Source organism: Eptesicus fuscus, chromosome 9, assembly GCF_027574615.1.
Source record: "Eptesicus fuscus isolate TK198812 chromosome 9, DD_ASM_mEF_20220401, whole genome shotgun sequence".
NCBI lineage: Eukaryota > Metazoa > Chordata > Mammalia > Chiroptera > Vespertilionidae > Eptesicus > Eptesicus fuscus.
Genome location: NC_072481.1, coordinates 70,157,252 through 70,171,187, shown reverse-complemented (window position 1 = coordinate 70,171,187; position 13,936 = coordinate 70,157,252). Strand labels below are relative to the sequence as shown.

At 35.7% G+C, this 13,936-nt stretch overlaps 1 protein-coding gene across 5 annotated transcripts in view; it reads left to right on the top strand.

Moving 5' to 3' along the window:
- The window catches only part of EVI5 (ecotropic viral integration site 5), a 184,877-nt gene that overhangs the window by 74,358 nt on the left and 96,583 nt on the right, over positions 1-13,936 (top strand). For 4 of the 5 annotated variants that reach the window (XM_054721358.1, XM_028129965.2, XM_054721361.1 and 1 more), the window contains exons 11-12: positions 11,516-11,569; positions 13,382-13,414. In XM_054721358.1, the coding sequence (XP_054577333.1) occupies positions 11,516-11,569; positions 13,382-13,414 (87 nt within the window). The remainder of the gene's footprint in view (positions 1-11,515; positions 11,570-13,381; positions 13,415-13,936) is intronic. The other variant, XM_054721359.1, reaches the window with a different exon arrangement.

Sequence of the window (13,936 nt, the reverse complement as noted above, 5' to 3'; positions counted from 1 at the left end):
CCTTTTCAAAAAAATAACTGCAGATGTTAGCGTATATTTGCAGTTTTTTTTCAAATTTTGTTTTTTGGGGAAGTTATAGTTCAGTTACCTCACAAAATACTTTTGCTTGCCAGCTCCATGTGTCTTAGGCAAAAACAGATGGCATAAAGTTATTTATTAGAAGAGAATCTGGGAAAAAAAAGAAAGTTAAAAATATTAGTGGGACATATCAGGTAAATAAAGTATGCTGATCTCAAAGGTAGTCTGTTCCTTTTATAAAATCTTGTTTACACAGAGTTCTTTCTTACTCTTACACCATACCCATCTCTTTTTTCACTCCTCATGTTCTCCTACCCCCATCCCCCCAACCAAAAGACAAAGCCAAACAATTTTTGTGTGACTGAACTTTTTTCACTTAAAATTTGGTATGTCTGGTTTTGACTTGGACCTGGCAACTTATCTCAGTCATAATCAGATGACCACCTTGTTTATTGGATCAGTCATGATCAAATGATCACCGTATTTACAGTTAATTAGCCATGTATTATATGAGCCTTTCTGTAAAACGAGATATGCCACTTCCTTATTCTCTTCCCTTCTCCTTGAGGTTCCTTTTACGAGGGAATGAATTCTGTTAAACTAGTACTTTCTTATCTTGGTTCTCCTCAAAAGCCTTCAGGGACATAGTCTTATATTGTTCTCTACACAAGCACATAGTATGATCATCAAATTATTTGATACTTTAATATGGAAGCAAAACTTCAGCCTTTGATATTATGCAGTATTTTAAAGTTTCCACTCTCTTTACTTTAATTAAAATTCTAAGACCTTTGGGTTGGTGACCTTTTATTCTAAGAATTATATCTGTTGGTCACCTACCTGGTCAAGATGTGATTTTTAAGTATTTTTACCCATTCTCTATATATGAAAATATTTATAATAATGCTTTCATATGGAGAATCTCACATTTTACTGTGTGAGATTTTTTGTTAATGGAAACATAGTTATCATTATCTTTTTCCAATCTATTGATGTTTCACCTGAAAGGAAGGAGGTACAAAATGTTAAAATTTTAGCTTATATTAGGGTAACCCACAAATCTTTAAAAATGAAGCACCTTGCCAGGCCGTTGTGGCTCTGGTTGAGTGTCAACCCATGAACCAGGAGATCATGGTTCGATTCCCTGTCAGGGCACATGCCTGGGTAGTGGGCTTGATTCCCAATAGGGGGCATGTAGGAGGCAGCCATCAATGATTCTCTCATCATTGATATTTCTAACCCTTTCTCTTTCCTCTCTCTGAAATCAATAAAGAAAAAAAGAAAAATCTTTGTCTTCTACTTTACCTAAGATAAACATGAACTCTAATATCTATATTTAAATTTCTTTGCAAATGGGAGTTATTAGAAATCCTGACTTATTTTTAGTCAGAAATTAACATTTTTTAAATTTCAAAAATTAAGAAATATTCCATATATGTTGAAAAACAGAGAATATTATAAAAACACTTGTGTATCTGCTGCCTAACATAAAAAAAAGAAGTCATGACAAATATCTAAGTCATTCAGCAATTATTTTCAGCAATGTGAGGTATTAGTATTGACAATCACATTCATTCAACATTTAATATATGATAGGTCATTTACACATATTATCTCCATTCATTCTTAGAATAGTATTTTGAAAGGTTTCTTATTCCCATCTTTTCACGAAGAAGCTAAGCACCAGAGAGCTCATAATATGCTAGTGGTCACATTGCTGAAAAATGGTGAAAGTCAAGGATTTGAACTCTGATTTGGTTTTTTAAGGCCCATTTAAGTTCTTCAGTGTATACACTGTGATGCTTTCCAAGAAAGATTTTAATGTGCAAGTAACGTAAGAAGAATTTGGATGCTCATTTTATGAACTTTTTATTAAAAAACTAATGTCTGAATAATAATATCTAGTGGGGGTGCAATAGCATAATTTATTTAATGTCATTCATTCAACAGATATTTATAGTGCCATCTTACATGTCCAAGCTCTGTTCTAGACACTTGAGATGTGTTTATGAAACAAACCAGTTCCTGCCCTTTGGAGTTTACATTTTAGTACAGAAATCAGACCGTAAACAGAAAAGCAAAATGTATAGTATTTTAGATGATGATAAGTGTTAAATAGGAGAACAAAATACCTTAAGGTACGATAAACAAAATAGTAGCGTTTAAATTGAAAACTGGGAGAAATTTAAAGGTAAAGTGGACAGATTGTGGAGATATGAGAGGGACAGGAATCAAGCATTTTGGCCTGAGCAATTAGAAAAATGGAGTTCCTATTACCTGAGATGGTGAAGACTGTAGGAGAATCTGGTTTGGGGAGAAATACCAGGAGCTTAATTTTGCATATTTTAAAAGTATGAGATGCCTAGGAGATGTTTGAGTAGCTCCTTGACTATTCAGAGTTAGAATGGAGAGGACAAACTCAATCTATATATATAAAAGACTAATATGCTAAGTGTCCGACCGAGCAGTGAACTGACCGGTCACTATGATGTGCACTGACCACCAGGGGGCAGATGCTCCGACTGGTAGGTTAGCTTGCTGCTGGGGTCTGGCCAGTTGGGACTGGGCGAGATGGGGCCAGACATGCCCTGGAGCCCTCTCACGGTCCCTGCCCCTTTTAGGCCCGATTGCCCCGATTGGAACTGGGCGAGATGGCCCTGATTGGCCCTGATCTGTGGCCAGGCGGAGGGACCCCACCTGTGCATGAATTTCGTGCACTGGACCTCTAGTATAAATGTAAATTTGGCAGTTATTGACATGATAATGCCATGAGAGTGAATGAGATTACTTGGGGAATCTATCACTAAGCAAAGGTTATACTTTTTAACTACTTTCTGGAGAAACAGGTAGATTTTCAATTTAAAGGGCATATACATTCACATATATATGTATGTGTGTATATATATACAGATATATATACACACATACACACACACACACACACACACACACACACACACACTTAAAATTTGTATTTTGCCCAGCTGATGTGGCTCAGTGGTGAGTGTCTACCTATGAACCATGGGGTCATGGTTTAATTTCCAGTCAGGGCATAGGCCCAGGTTGTGGGCTCAATCCCCAGTGGGGGGGCGTGCAGGAGGCAGCCAATCAATGGTTCTCTCTCATCATTGATGTTTCTATCTCTCCCTCTCTCTTACTCTCTGAAATCAATAAAAAAATATTTTTTAAAAATTTGTATTTGTACCCTGGGTAAGGCCAGAAATTCTTAAGTAGATAAAATAGAGAAGAGAGTTCAAGAATTGAGCCTTAGAGTAAGCCAACATTTAAAATTAGGAAGATAGCCGAAACCGGTTTGGCTCAGTGGATAGAGCGTCGGTCTGCGGACTGAAGGGTCCCAGGTTCGATTCCGGTCAAGGGCATGTACCTTGGTTGCGGGCATATCCCCGGTAGGAGGTGTGCAGGAGGCAGCTGATCGATGTTTCTCTCTCATCGATGTTTCTAACTCTCTATCCCTCTCCCTTCCTCTCTGTAAAAAATCAATAAAATATATTAAAAAAAAAAAAAATTAGGAAGATGAAGCTAAAGCAGCAAAACAGAACTCCATGGAGATATAGTATCTAGAAGCCAAAAGAGTAGAAGGTAGTTATGTTGAGTTTTTTGTCTGTATTTTTTTAATGCACAAATAAACACATTTTTTATTAAGCACATTATTATGGTGATAGTAGGAAAAATTGATGATGTATGAATGACAAGGTAATTGCTGGAGTTTGGAGGGTATGGGTAGGAGACCTAACTTGGTCTATTAATATGGATACTTAATCCACAATAACAGGAGAGAAAGCAAATGTCTGCATAAAAACACAGGTAAAATGTAGGATGTGGTTGTAGGAGTTTGTGAGTTCTCTTCTGACTGCTATAGTATTTTCAGACGAGATCGGGCGCGTTCAGGGTGGTATGGCCGTAGACTGCTATAATATTTTCAGTGAAATACTAAGCAAGATTATCAAATGATAGTTGGTTAGAGAGTTGCTGTCTTTGAAGAAAGAGGAGTAAGTATGAAATAGGAGTAAGCGAGTGGGAGAAGGCATGGACTAAGTAAATACATACTTATTGCTGAGATACATTAAGAGTCCAAATGAATTTAGTGATTGTTAATTTTAAATAAGCAACATGTTTATGTTCTCTTTGGTCATATTTTCCAGCATAGATGCAAACACAGAGTTGTCAGTATGTTGACTCAGAGTAGAGGTTTCATCAGACAAGTCTACTAACTACTAAGCAAGAGATAGGGAAGGGAGGATAAAAGCAAGGGAAAGTCTACAATGATGGGAAATTAAACTTTGGAAAGAGGGAAGAGAGGACATCAGTGAGTGAGGAATGATGAAAAGTTGATGGGATCACGGGATTCTTCTTATGAGAAGGATGATTGTTGAACTTGGGTTATGTCAAAATAAGTATGTTGGAAAGAATAGATTACTGATTGAAGAGTAGGTTCTTTGAAACCAAGATTTTCCTATTTTGGGATGTTTCTCACTTTTTTCATTATTTATATCCTATATAATAAAGAGGTAATATGCAAATTGACCATCACTCCAACACACAAGATGGCCTCCCCCATGTGGACACAAGATGGCCAGCAGGGGAGGGCAGTTAGGGGCTTCCAGGCTGGCAAGGGAGGGAAGTTAGGGGTGACTGGGCCAGCAGGGGAGGGCAGTTGGGAGGCGACCAGGCCTGCAGGGGAGGGCAGTTAGGGGCAATCTGGCCCACAGGGGAGCAGTTAGGCGTCGATCGGGCTGGCAGGGGAGTGGTTAGTGGTGATCAGGCTGGCTGGCAGGCAGAAGCAGTTAGGGGCAATCAGGTAGGCAGACAGGCGAGCAGTTGGGAGCCAGCAGTCCTGGATTGTGAGAGGGATGTCTGACTGCCGGTGGGATTGGGCCTAAACGGGCAGTTGGACATCCCTCGAGGTGTCCCAGATTGGAGAGGGTGCAGGCTAGGCTGAGGGACACCCCCCCCCTGCACAAATTTCATGCACTGGGCCTCTAGTATGCTTACAGTTAGCATGTTGTATATAAAGTTTTTTTGGTACCTTGAATTTCCATAGCCAGTTGTAAAAAGTAGAATTATAGGATGTTAATATTTTTAAGATGTTTGATTTGTACTACGTGAATTTCCTCAAAAATATTTCCAGAATATATCCTTCTTAGCAGTGAGTTTCCATTTCACTAATATGTTGCCAACATTAGGTATTTCATTCTTGCTCTCACTCTCAAATCTGATTTTTTTTTTTCTAATTTGGTAGGTCAAAAAGCCTTTTTGTAAAATGTTTTTTTTTTAAGTGTACATGTCTATTGAGATTTCTCTTTGTGTTTTTTACTTAAAAGTTAGAAAACACTCTTAATTAGTTTCAGAAAATGTGATTAAAAAGAAAGATGCTCAAAAATTTGTGAGAAATCAGACATTTTAGTCGTTAACTTTCCTATGTATTAGCAACAAACATTTCAAAAATATCTTCGAAGAAGTTTCATGTAAAGTAAAAATAAAAGCATATCTAGGACTAACTTAAATGAAAAATAGGATAGAACCTAAGAAATAAACTCTGAAAAACTTTGCATACAGTTGTTTTAAAAAAGATGAATAAAAGATAGACAAAAATAACTACAAGTTGTATAAACACATTAATTTCCCCACAAAATACACATTAACAAGCCCAGTCAAATTTAATTCCTTGCAATATTCCAGAGAAGTAAAAAATCTAAAGAATAATTGTAAAAGATGAAATAAAAAATATTCATGCCTAACTTGAAAAAATGAGCAACGCTCATCACTAACCAAGTGTTTTATATATATGTTAAGCACTACGCTATCTTATTTAATTCTTCCAGTATTGTAGGGGTTATTACTCTAATTTTCTAGATGAGGAAATGGAGAGTCTTAAGACAATAAATGGCATGCACAGGTGTTAATTGTAGAGTGAGAATTTGAATCTAACTCTGCCTAACTTCAAAACCTAGTCTCTTTACTAATTTAGTACACTAATAGTTGAGGTTTGGGGGACCAAAATACTGTGATAACTAATCCAAAAAAAGACAAACTCCCAAAATTTAATAGGTAATCCTGAAGTAGTCTTTTTTTTTTTTTTCTGAAGTAGTCTTTACTAATTGATAAAGTCTATTATAGTTATCAGTTCATGTTGAAGTGGATATCACACAAATGAGGAATTGGTGATTTACTTAAAAAGTGGTATTAAGACATTTCGGTAGATCGTTGGTGGAAAATATTAAATTTTTATTTATAGCAGAATTTCAGAAGATTTAAAGGGGATGAAAGGAAATCCAGGTGAATGTTTTTAAAAATTTTATTATTTTAACATTATTGTAACATTAACTTTATTCACTCAACTGTCTGGTTGAACTTCTAAATCTTTTAGGATAAACAAAATGTTATAATTTTATGTTGATGAACATTTTGAGAATCACATTTGTTGTTTTGGCTTTCCAGACTTTAACAGCATTTAATTATTGCTTATTTGTGTAGACCTGCCTTGCTATTTTGTAGTCTGAGATCACACTTCTCAAATAATCTGAATATGTTTTAGTAAATAGAAGAAGAAATTCAATTTGCATAGTATCTTTGTAATAACTCTTTAAGATTTATTTTTTAAAATCTTTATTGTTGAAAGTATTACATATGTCCCCTTTTTTTCTCCCATTGACCCCCTCATAGCCCATCACGTCCCCCACCCCAGGCCTCCACCACCTTACTGTCTGTGTCCATGGTTATGCATACATCCATACAAGTTTTTTGGTTGATCTGTCCCCCCTCCCCCCACCTTCCCTCTGAGATTCAACAGTCTGTTCCAGGCTACTGTGTCCCTGGATCTAATTTGTTCAACAGTTTAATTTGTTCATTAGATTCCACATATGCATAAGATGATGTGATACTTGTCTTTCTCTCACTGGCTTATTTTGCTTAGCATAATACTCTCCAGGTCCTCCATGCTGTCTCAAAGGGTAAGAGATCCTTATTTTTTACTGCTGCATAGTAATCCTTGGTATAAATGTACCACAGCTTTTTTTTTTTTAATCATCACCTGAGGATATTTTTCCATTGATTTTTAGAGAGAGTTGAAGACAGCAGGAAAGACAGAGAAACATCGATGTGAGAGAGACACATTGATTGGTTGCCTTCTGCATGCACCCTGACCAGGGCCCGGGTGGGGAAGAGCCTGCAACCGCAATATGTGCCCTTGACCGGAATCGAAACCGGGACCCTTCGCTTCACAGGCCGATGCTCTATCCACCAAGCCAAACTGGCCAGGGCTACCACAGCTTTTTTATCCACTCATCTACTGATGTGCACTTGGGCTGTTTCCAGATCTTAGCTATTGTAAATTGTGCTGCTATGAACATAGGGGTGCATACATTCTTTCTGATTGGTGTTTTGGGCTTCTTAGGATATATTCCTAGAAGTGGGATCACTGGGTTGAATGGCAGTTCCATATTTAATTTTTTGAGGAAACGCCATTCTGTTTTCCATAGTGGCTGTACCGGTCTGCATTTCCACCAGCAGTGTACTAGAATACCCTTTTCTCCACTCTTGCTAGCACTTGTCATTTGTTGATTTATTGATGACTAGAGGCCCAATTCATAAAGATTTGCACAAGAACGGACCTTCCTTCCCCTGGCTGCCGGCACCGCCTTTGCTCTGGCCAGAGCTGCCTTTTCGCTCCAGCCCAGAGCCACCTTTCTAGCTTCGTATGCTGCCCAGAGGCCCGGAGCAGCTGGGGCCGTGCGGAATGCCTGCATTGTCCATGGCGACGATGCAAGCATTTCACCCCTCCCCCGGCCGTTTGGTGCCTGCATATTCAGATTAACCTGCCATCTTTGTTGGGTTAATTTGCATACTCATTCCTGATTGGCTGGTGGGCGTCGTGAAGGTATGGTCAATTTGCATCTTACTCTTTTATTAGTGTAGATAGCCATTCTGACAGTTGTGAGGTGATACTTCATTGTCATTTTGATTTGCATCTCTCTGATGATCAGTGACTTTGAGCACTTTTTTCATATATTTCTTGGCCATCTATATGTCCTCTTCTGCGAAGTGTCTATTTATGTCCTTTGCCCATTTTTTAAATTGGATTGTTTGTCTTCCTTTGTTAAGTTGTATGAGTTCCTTATATATTTTGTATATTAACCCTTTATCAGATGTATCATTGCCAAATATGTTCTCCCATACAGTGGGGTGGGTTCCCTTTTTATTTTGTTGATGGTTTCTTTTGCTGTGCAGAAGTTTTTCATTTTGATGTAGTACCATTTGTTTATTTTCTCCTAAGTTTCCTTTGGCCTAGGAGATGTACCCAAAACATGTTGCTACGAGAGATGTCTTGAGATTTTGCTGCCTATAGTTTCTTAAAGAATTTTTATGGTTTCATGACTTACATTTAAGTCTTTTGTCCATTTTGAGTTTATTCTTATATATGGTATAAGTTGGTGGCCTAGTTTCATTTTTTGCATGTACCTATACCGTTTATTGAAGAGATTGTCTTTACTACATTGTATACTCTTACCTCCTTGTCAAATATTAATTGAGCATAATGGCTTAGATCGATTTCTGGGATTCTGTTCCATTGATCTATATGCTGTTCTTGTGCCAGTACCAGGCTGTTTTGATTGCAGTGGGTTTGTAGTATAACTTGATATCTGGTATTGTGATCCCTCCAACTTTGTTCTTTTTCAAGATTGCTGTGGCTATTTGGGGTCTTTTTTTGGTTCCATATAAATTTTTGGAGTATGTGTTCTAGATCTGTGAAATGCTGTTGGTAATTTAATAGGGATTGCATTGAATCTATAGATTGCTTTGGGTAGTATGGACATTTTAATGGTGTTAATTCTACCAATTCATGAACAGAGTATATTCTTCCACTTGTTTATATCTTCCTGTATCTCTTTTTTCAATGTCATGCAGTTTTCCGAGTACAAATCTTTTGCCTCCTTGGTTAAGTTTATCCCTAGGTATCTTAATTTTTTTGTTGCTATGGTAAATGGGATTGTTTGTTTAGTTTCTCTTTCTGATAATTCATTGTTGGTATATAAAAATGCCATCGATTTCTAGGTGTTAATTTTGTATCCTTCTGCATTGCTGAATTCTTTTATTAAATTTAGTAGTTTTTTGGTGGCGTCTTTAGGATTTTCTTTGTACAATATCATGTCATATCTGAATAATGAGTTTTACTTCCTCCTTTCCAATTTGTATGCTTTTTATTTCTTCTTCTTGTCTGGTTGCTGTGGTTAGGACTTCCAGTACTATGTTGAATAAGAGTTGTGAAAGTGGATATCCCTGTCTCGTTCCTATTTTTAGGAGAAATGGTTTTAGTTTTTGCCCATTGAGTATTATGTTGGCTGTAGGTTTGTCAAATAAGGCCTTTATTATGTTGAGGTATGCTCCCTCTATTCCCACTTTGCTGGGAGTTTTTATAAAAAATGGATGTTGGATTTTGTTCAATGCTTTTTCTTTGTCAATTGATATGATAATGTACTTTTTGTCTTTCAATTTGTTTATGTGATGTATCACGTTTATTGATTTGCAAATATTGTACCAACTTGCATCCCTGGAATAAATCCCAGTTGGTCATGGTGTATGATCTTTACAGTATATTGCAGGATCCGATTTGCTAATATTTTGTTGAGCATTTTAGCATCTATGTTCATCAGGGATATTGGCCTGTAATTCTCTTTCTTCGTAGTGTCTTTATCTAGTTTTGGAATTAGGATATTGCTGGCCTCATAAAAAGAGCTTGGAAATGTTCCTTCCTCTTGGATTTTTTAGAATAGTTTGAGGAGGGTAGTTGTTAGTTCTTTGAATGTTTGGTAAAACTCCCCTGTGAAGCTGTCTGGACCAGGGCTTTTGTTTGCTCTGAGTTTTTTTATTTTTTATTTTTTATTACTGCTTCAATTTCATCAGTTGTTATTGGCCTATTCAGGTTTTCTGATTATTCTTATTCTGTTTTAGAAGGTTATATTTTTTAGGTTAAGATTTATTTGTTCTAATTTGTAGTCTATAAGATACAATAATTCAGAGGAAAAAATTTTTTCTTGATCTGAGACTTTATGTTAAATTTTTGTATTTACTGACAAAATATTAGATTGAATTGACAGAAGAAATTTCTGAGGAAGACATTTTTTAGCAGGAATTTAGAGGAAGAGCAGGGTTGGAAGATGGCTGGATTGAGTTGTGGAGTAAATTGATACAAAAAGGTAAGAGGAGTTTTGAGATTAGAGTGATGACAAAATGGAGGGATAACAGTGGATTCTAAAATGAAGGGGTAATTTATATAGGGGATTAGTATCCTAACTAATAATAGAGTAATATGCAAATTGACCATACCTTCGCTACACCCACAAAGCCACGCCCACCAACCACGCCCACCAGGAAACCATTGCAGGGACGCTGGGGTGCGGAGGAGCCCAAGGCCGGGAAAGCCTGGGGCGGAGGCTTTCCTGGCCTTGGGCACCAGCGGGGAGCCTGCATGGATCGAAGGCAACCACGGGGGTCGGCTCCTACGATCCATAGCAGGGACGCTGGGGTGCAGCAGAGCCAAGGCCGCTGCCCGGGGCCAAGCCCCGACCCTGAAAGAAGGCAGAAGGCGGTGGCCACAGCCAAGGCCTGGGTCCCCGGTGCTGTCAGAAAACTGGTGCAGGCAGCCAGGTGAATGAAGGTCTATTGCACGAATCTTCGTGCAAACGGGCTGCTAGTGAAATTATATTGGTCGATATGTGCAAAAATATATTTTTTTAACATAGAGTGTTTTAGATTTAATACTTTATGGCAGTAACTTGACAGGGTGGGGAGTCAGGCATTGAACAATTAGGTGAAAATTTTTAAAAATCTGGTTTTACTTTTTGAACTATGAGAAAGGTGCTAATAATTCAAGCTTTTAATGTTCTTACATTTGAAACACCTCATGATGGAAAACATCTCATTCTTTATCTTTTCAGAATGTAAGGAATTCTACAACTTGGCTTATATATATGCATTATAAATTGAGACTGGTCTAGTTAAAAACAGTTTAATACTTACTCTATGAGCATGCATTTTGCAGATTTCTTATTTTTAAAAAATTTGATAGACATTTGAATATTGTTCATGTTAGATAGGCTTTGTAGGAGATAAATGAGTTAGAATCATTTCTATCTAATGCATATGTTAAGACATAAGAAAATACAGCATTGGTTAAGAGTCATTATGACAGGTACAGAAAAGAAAGGGCTTATTTCTGTATGTACTGTAGAATATGTTTAAAATTCAACCACAGTTGAAATGATAAAGGTGGTCATTTTCTTTGCCATGTATTTCTTACTCTGAGTCTTTAAGAATTTGACAGATAATAATATAACCATTCCTTAGATTCTTTTCTTATTTATAAAATGTGATATATTTTTAAGGACTATGATTTAGGTATTTTTTCCCCTCTCAGGAATGCTTGCAACCAAACCATTTTTTGTTTGTTTGTTTGTATTTTTCTTTCTTTTTTTTCCAGAGGTTACGCACAGAAAATAGGCTTTTAAAACAGCGCATTGAAACATTAGAAAAAGTAAGTAAATGACTACTTATGTAAGCTCCTGTTAAATACACAGTTTTTCCCCCTGTCTATTTTATATAAAGAAATCTAGCTTATATGTCTCCTAAGTTGTGGTATTAACTGCTTAGCTTGCCTAGCTTACTACTTAATTAACTAACTTGTCATTAGTAAAAATTGACCACTACTAGCTCTTAAACTTTAAAGTTTTAAGTAAGATATAGTAACATTTTGTTTTCTTTACATATAATCTCTAAAATGTATGTTATTTTGAGGTAACTTAATTTAAAATCTGTTATTTATAGTATTTTCAAATATTGCCCTGACTTTCTAGCCATATATTAAATGTGGCAATGACTCATGTAAGGCCTAGCTAGGATTGCTTTAAGTTTAGTCAAAATGACTGACTGATTTCTTATTTAAAAATTCACCATGATTTTCAACACTGGGGAATTGTGCTTAAACTTTTGGTTCTTAAAATTATTTTGATACCACTTGTTACCTATTCCTCTTTGTTTCATGTAAAATAACTGGGCAAATGTGGACATATTGCATTCTTTCTTATATTATGCTTTTGATATAATGTCTTTTGTAGTCTTGTTTCTGATGCTGTAAGAATGTATTGAATAAGAAAAGTATAGTGTAAGAGTTTTGGTTTATTTTAAGAAAAATATCTGAATTTATAAAGTCTTTGATATTTTGGGGGTTTTATGTTTGATTAAAAGTGAGAGAAAGTAAACTTAAAAGTACTCTTTATGATATTGCCAATTATCTTTAAATCTTCCCTGATAATCTATGGATCAATATTCAAGAAAGCAATAAATAAAAAATGGATAGTTTGCATTTTTGTCTTTTGTTTGAAAGTATTAATGGTTTTATATTAAATAGTGCTGCACAAGGACTAGGATGCTAATTACATGCCTATTTTCGTTGTATGACAATTGCAGGTTCACTATATTAAGACAAAAGGAGTTTTTCTATATTTTCTTCATCTTATTAGAGTTGCTTTGATGACAATTCTACTTTTTTGGTGATTCTGCAAAAAGATTGACCTTAGTTTTTTTTTTTTAATTATATACTTTTTTTTTCAATAAATACTCAGTTTATAGTAAAATATATATCATCTTAGTGGTCTTTTATCTTTGGAGTGAGATATTTTCACAGAGAAAGCATTTCTATTTTATTGAACCTTCACAATGATAAAGGTGCTGTTAGAAAGAGTTAAGCTTGGATTTTGATTCTAAAAACTAAGTACCTTTTTTATTGACTTAGATGGCCTACGTGTCCACTTAGAATTCTGTAAATACATATTTATCAAATTCTGCAACCAGAAAGTTTAATCAGTTATTGCTAGGGTGTATTACCTTGAGCTCATTTATTTCATTTGTGATATTTTTCTTGCTTTGCGTCTTTGGAAGTTGGGGTTGCACAAACTGCTGTCACACTTTGTAAGTGGAATTACTTACTCAAATTCCTTCTCCCTTTCATATTAGTGGTTTGACAATGTGACTGACTCTAAAAATAAAGATTTAAAAGTATGCTTTAAAGGGAAGATATTTGCTTGTTCCAAATAATGAAAAACCTCTTGGAATTTGTGTTTAGTCTCTTCTAGTACATGACTTTCTGCAGCCTATTCTTTAATATATTTTTTAAGGTTTAAGAATAAAAACACATTCAGTAAAAATAGCTTTAAAATCTTCATGTTTATTTTAATTACATGAAAAGTAGGTGGAATTTGGGTATGCTTTGTTTCTTCTTATTCCTAATTTTATCACCTTTATTTTATTTCTTTCTCTTACATTTCTATCTGAATTTTTCCTTTTGTAGGAAAGTGCTTCCTTGGCAGATAGATTGATACAGGTATAGTTTTTTATTTTGTTTTTTTAGCATTTTCTCTAACTTCTAAGGAAAGTCTTAAATGTAGAGATTTGTATTTTAATGCATGCAATTTTACATGCATTCCCCCCCCCCCCAAAAAAAAATAATATTTTAGGTGGTATATGTGGGTATAAGCTTATTCTTGATAACAGGGTGTTATCTGGGTTTATTAAAATAAACACTTTTTGCACGTTTTAAAGCTAACCTTATTTTAAAGTATTACAAAATGGCAATCAGTGGATTCTGTGAAATTAACTACTTATTCATTGACATTTAGTCCTGCATGTACAATTCAATAATATTGCATGAATTGAATTTTTATTGACTGAAACAAGAATTGTTCTTAAGATTGTCAGATGAATTTTTCATTTAGTTCCCCAAAATTTGCTGGAGCAATAATGAGCTGCTGGCTAACAATTGCTTAGGCTGTTCTGTTCTCTGAGGTGATTTAAAAAAAAATATGTCAAAGTAAATAACTAAACCTCACAAAGACAGTCTTTCTTG